Here is a 6,000-nt window from a genome sequence, read left to right on the forward strand (position 1 = left end):
GACAAAAAAACCCACCCCAAACTGACATTTTTCATACTAAAAGCGGGTTCCACCAGCACACATCATAATACCATGTCTGAAATGTTCCTGCACTCCATCAGGCTGTTCCTAGAAACTTAGCCTCCCGGGTATCCTCTAAATCCCAACAGAAAAACAACTTCTAGAGTGCTAGGAACATTACCACCATGTGTAACATCTTTTGGAGCTGCTGTTTCAGGCCTGATTGCACAGATTTCACCACAGGAAAAGTTTCTTTTTCTTTATATAAAGTTGAAAGAAGCATCATTACACACAGCTTCACTTTTCACACACATTGGAAATTGCTGCATCCAAGTATTTTAAGCAACAAACCATGAAAGTTAATTAAATAATGTGTTCTCATAAGGAATAAACATTTTTGTAATACCAAGGGAATGTAGATGGAAAACTCATTGTAAATTGGTTCATGCTACATAAAATTGGGGGTAAAATATACCCAAGCATTGGAAAGAGTGGATTCCAGCCTCATTTGGTATTCATCCAACTAACTCATCACATGTTACCAGCTATCCTTTATAAGGTATCACCACTGCTCGAGTGGGTCTCGAAGACTCAGATTGCATGGGAAGTTACGCAACTGTCACCACTGCTCTGCCCAGTGGGGGTTCAGCAACATGACAGTTAGAGCCTGTGCTACGAGAATAATGAAAGCAAACCTAATCTGAATAAAAGTATTTTTAAAGACAAATCAAGGAGACACATATTTGTATTTTTTTTCACATAAAGTGTTCTCATAGATTTGGGGAGGGTCTTTTAATGAGCGATTAAGTGGTAGCTTTTCATTGTAATATAATCACTTTAATGCAGGAAATCCCTCAGGCATGACTGAGAGCTGGGATCCACACTGTATCTATAGTTAAAAAAGCAATCAAAGAAAACTTAAAGGAGAGACTGAAGCCTTGTAATCCATAATAATGTTATGAATTCATTCAGCATGCAAATATTATTCTACTCGACATTCAGCAGACATTTAAAGCTCCACACTGATTAATACATGAGTTCAGAAAACACTGATAAGTGTATCTTCACAACAGTATAAATAACATCTGAGTTATGCACAAAATGTCTTACCTTGCGAAGTTCAAGGCCTTGAAAACAGAGCTTCAAAAAGGTACATTTAGTGTAAGCGATTGATTCTATCAGTCCATAGGTGGTGCATCAAATAGTAACATGGGAAATGAATTCCTGAGTAAACTCTGAGCTAATTGCTACTTCTTATTTCTTAAATATTGAGTAACCCTGTAAATTCAGATTAGACCACATTTCACCAAGTTATAATGTGCCTGCTTCTAGGATACATTTTTATCTCTGTTCCAGCAACTACTTAAACCATATGCCACGAAATGAAAGAGAATTTATGAAAATAAATTCTGAAAGAGCTTACAAGCCTGGGAAGAACCAAAATCTACAGTCAGGTCCTCCATGCTATTTCATTCATATTTGCCCAGGACTCTTGCTCAGCAAGAGTTTATTGGGTTTACTGAAAGAAGATGTGATGCCCTGCAGTAATGCTTATTCTGTTATTCCCCATAAAACTGTTTGACATGTGCAGCACCCCAAGCTATAAGAAAATAGTAGAGTTCAGTTAACTCCACGAAAGAAGAGACTGATTGGGTCTTAGAGAAGAGCGATTTTCTGGCATAGTGGGAAATCATGTGATTTAATACAAGTATTCCATGAGGAATCCCTGGCTTGGTGCAAATACCAGCACATAAAACTCTATGGGAGCCTCCACTACATATCTCAATATTTTATTTGTAAATCACATCTACGAACTGTTAAAATTTAATTTCCATAGAAGAAACTATTATGTTTCTTTCCTCTAAGAATAGTCATCTCTTCAGAAATGCCCTCTGCGCTGTATTTTAACTTTCCTCACTGTGCTTGGACACAAGAGAAGAAATGGCTAGGGACTTACATCCGAACCTGTGCTTAGATTTGACATCAGATTTAAAAGTTTGTCTATTAAAGTCTAAGGAATATTTCCTCTCACATGAAAATTTCTGAGTTTGGTGTGACATGTTTCAGAGAGATTCCCTCTTAGAATGATTTTTCCAAGCCAAGTAATTAAACAATAAAATGAAAACTTAGTGTGACTGGGGATTCCTACTGTATGATCTTATTTAGAACTAAAACCCAGCAGTCTCTTCAGGATTCCAAAGCTATGCTTATTGCCATTTGAGGCTGGAAATGTTTTTCCCTAATGCACAAGTGATGAAGTGCACGTAAGGCTTAGAGGAAAGTTACCTTATCTGAAGTATCAGATATAGATTACTGCTGGAGTCAGCATGCCACGCTAGTTGGATACATACACGCTGTTCCGATATGAGGAATTAAGTTTCCCTGATGTCACAAATTGAATAGATAATCTAATTAACGTTTCCTTTGAAGTTCACATTGACCAGGTAACCGCTACAATGAGTTGGCAAAACTTTGGTGGAGTCACTGAAGTAATCTCAGTTGATCCAGACTGAAACTTCATCATTCACATGCTATAAACTACAGAAGGATATTTAAGATGCTGAATACCTAGTGAAATATTTATAAATCAATGTTTATTCTATCATGTAAACACAGAGAACCTGTGCTTCTGGCTGGAATTCCCCAGATGGGGAATTGTCAGGGATATGTCAGAATTGCTGCACATTTTCTGAAGAATAGATTCTTTTGTGTGCAACAGCCATTAGGCCTCTGAAAGAGGATGGACATCTGGAAATCCCAGACAAGTGGCAGAGTCTCCTACTGGGAGCAATCTCCAGGTTGGAAAAGAGGTCCTGTGTGAGGGACCAGACACTCGGGCAAGACTAGAAAATAGGAGAGCTCCATTACAAAATGTTCATTTGACACTAGTTGCTCTAAAATAGAAGATTGCACACGAATGCTGAAGCAACACTGGAGTTTGCTGCTTATTTTAATACAAAATTAGCTTAACAATCCTTTGCTGAAAAGCTGCTGTTCATAGCTGCGTAGTTTATAATGTTTAAACAATACTGAGACTGCATACAATCAAGTGTAGGGCCACAGAGAATTTACTTGAAGACTAGGCATTGATAGCTGCTCCTTTGGGACTCTTCAACTAGTGCAATTTATAATACCACACTACATGACATGACAATTGACATGTTTATGATTACACCAATAATTCAAGACTTTCAAGCATTTAACAAGAGGAGGTAACTAAATGATTAATTTTAAAAGGGAGACAATGGAATAAAGCCAACACTTCTATCTTCTTGAAAAAGAAAATAACCTAAGATTAACATCTTGGCTACTTTACAAGCCAAGATAAATATTATAGACTGAAAAATTGTATAATTTGCAAAAGTGTTAATACTCCTTGGAGGTGAAAATACAGTGACGAAAACACAATTCTGAGATTTACATAGAATTTTACTTGTGGTGAAAGAGAAAGAATTGGGGAAGAGAAAAATTGCACGAGGAGAGGGAAACATCCCACCATTGTGAATGGTTTATGGTGAGGTATTCAGATGAGTGTTGAAAACTAGGCTAATGGCTGATGATCAGGTAGAGAACTCCAAAAAACTCTTCAAAGAATATATATTGAAAAGTTGTGATTGATATTAAACATAAAGTAAGGAAGGAGTTTAATTATACATGTAAAAGAAAACCAATCAAGGAAGACACTGATACAATTATTTGTTGATAACTTAAGCCAAACTATCTATGGTAACACGGTAAGTCAAGATCAGTAACCACAAAATAAATGTATTACCTATTAATCTACAAAGCAACATAATGCGTATCTCAAAATGTCATTTCATATTCTCAAGTTGTCTAAATACCTTGACGTTCTTCTGAAGCAAGGAGTGTGCACCTTCATGCCCCCAAGAACATGGATGTAAAGCGTCTTTATACTCACAAAACAGGTGCTGATTTTTTTAGTCTGCTTTGTAAGGAAAAATTAATGCATTTTGTTGTTTGAATAAGTAACATCTCATCTCATGCTCACTGTAGCTATAGCTAGGCTGTTTTTACCTTCTTTTGTTTTATTATTTTTGAAAATAATGGCAGTGCCATGAGAATTGTGCTCAAGTTTAAAACAAAACCATTTCCTTGCACTACCTAGAGAGCACTGACGCCAAGTCCCTGGATTCCACTGAAGGGAAATATGCTTACCTTCTGTTGGTGATGTCTTCAGATGCCTGCAGAGCCCCTCTGTTTCCCCATATGTCTCTTTAATTTTTACTACTGCTTCTGTTCCTCGAAGTTCCATGAGGGAGCGCAGTTCTTGCAGTGTGCACCCAAACTCTCCTGCATGGTTGGCCTCATTTCTTTGGTTCTTGGAATAAAAATCGCTGTTTGTCATGTCACCCATTGCTGCTGATTATATTGCTCCACTCGTTATAGTTGATACAATCTTAAAACTGTTTAAAAATTGAAGGAAAGGAATCTTGAATTCCAACCTAAGAAATTAAAAAGAATCCAGTGTGTGTCCAGCGAGCGACGTGGAGAATACCTCTGGCGTGCAAGGTGTCCCTGACCGACTAGTGGTCCGCAGAACGGCTGCTTTCAAGGCTGCAGACCAGCTCCACTCCATTCACCATTTCCCATTATGCTGCACCCAAGCTGTAGAATCTACATGGTCATTTCTTCCTCTGGACCTTTGGGAACAAACAGAACGGACTCATTACAAGACTGAGCTATAATGCTTTACAAAGGTGATTTCAAATTCATTTGCCCTCTCACTGCAGTTTGCCTCGCCATTTAAGAAAAGCTATATAGAAGCAGAGCACAGATGTCCTCGAAAATGCCGCAGGTAGTCAGAGCTGCCATCCACAGCAAGGACAACACTAGCTCTGCCTTAGATAAGGCTCTCCACAGCTAAAGCACCAATAGCAGTGTTGCTTACTTTAATCAAGTCCCCAGAGCACCTGCTAAATGAGATGGTTCATGAATATTAATAAGTAAGCGATTAGTCCAGCATGCTAGATCCCCCTCCAGTATGCACAGCCATATCAATCTTTCATCTGGCAAGAACAAAGACTCTCTCATAAAGGCTACAAGGTAACAAAAATTAACTAAACGCTACTAGTTCTTATAATAGGTTAAAGCAAAACTCTTCTTCTGTGCAAGGGCAGGAAAACTACTGGAAAAACTCAAGCCAGCATTACAAATGCAGAATACATTTCAATACATTACATCTTCCAGTCTTGCCTTCTGTGGAAGTCAGCATACCTCAGAAAAGAGCTAACATGCTTGAGCGCCTTGCTCTGAACAGCCAGAGCCCTGGCTCAGCTAAGGCAGGTAGCGAGGGGTTGCTTTCCATCAGCATGGCCCACGAGCCCACCCACCAATGGCCCTGACAGCTAAAACCATGCAGGCATGGAGTCAACACACACCACACAAATAAACATGTACGCATGGCGGTGTTGGTTGTGGGGTTTTTGTTTTGGGTTGGGGGTTCTCTGTTTGGTTGTGGGTGGTTTTTTTAACCATGGGCAGTGTTGAAGAAGTCACATTCGGACCATCTAGAAGACAACTGATTACTTGCTAACACCGGCTTTTAAAACCTGTTCCCCCTTCCCATGTTTGAATGAAGTTGGTTTAAAGACTGCTGAAACCAGCTATTATATTTGGCACAAAGAGTTTTAACAGAGTTTACCAGGGGTTTTTTTCACCTCAAGAGGGTTAGCGCATGCACATTGTCTAATCTATAGGCTTCAGCATAGCTTTCTTATAATGCACATGATCTTTAAAAAAGCCCACCATTGGTCAAACGACTGACAAACCTGTTGTAGTCGAAGTGTGTATTTTGACTACAAATACAAAGTACAGCAACCCGCAGGGGAAGGTGTACACACATACAGGACATGAGGATCCCAAGTGTTTCAAGTCCGAACTTTGTATTTGTGCAGCAGTTTTAATCTCCTGCCCACACCGAGTTAACAAAAGATGCAGGCTTAGTATTTCTAGTGATCTAACCACATTGCCATTGCTCTG

At 39.0% G+C, this 6,000-nt stretch overlaps 1 protein-coding gene across 8 annotated transcripts in view; it reads right to left on the bottom strand.

Annotated features, from left to right (window-relative positions):
• Positions 1 to 4,378, bottom strand: part of ATP2B2 (ATPase plasma membrane Ca2+ transporting 2) — a gene marked incomplete at its 5' end in the record, with an annotated part of 171,284 nt that extends 166,906 nt beyond the window's left edge. For 7 of the 8 annotated variants that reach the window (XM_084269386.1, XM_084269385.1, XM_084269383.1 and 4 more), the window contains one exon: positions 4,177 to 4,375. In XM_084269386.1, coding sequence (XP_084125512.1) covers positions 4,177 to 4,375 — 199 coding nt within the window. Of the gene's footprint in view, positions 1 to 4,176 lie in introns of all 8 variants that reach the window. The other variant, XM_084269387.1, reaches the window with a different exon arrangement.
• Positions 4,379 to 6,000: the final 1,622 nt, after the last annotated feature.

Source organism: Gallinula chloropus (assembly GCF_964237585.1).
Source record: "Gallinula chloropus genome assembly, chromosome: 12".
Taxonomy (NCBI): domain Eukaryota; kingdom Metazoa; phylum Chordata; class Aves; order Gruiformes; family Rallidae; genus Gallinula; species Gallinula chloropus.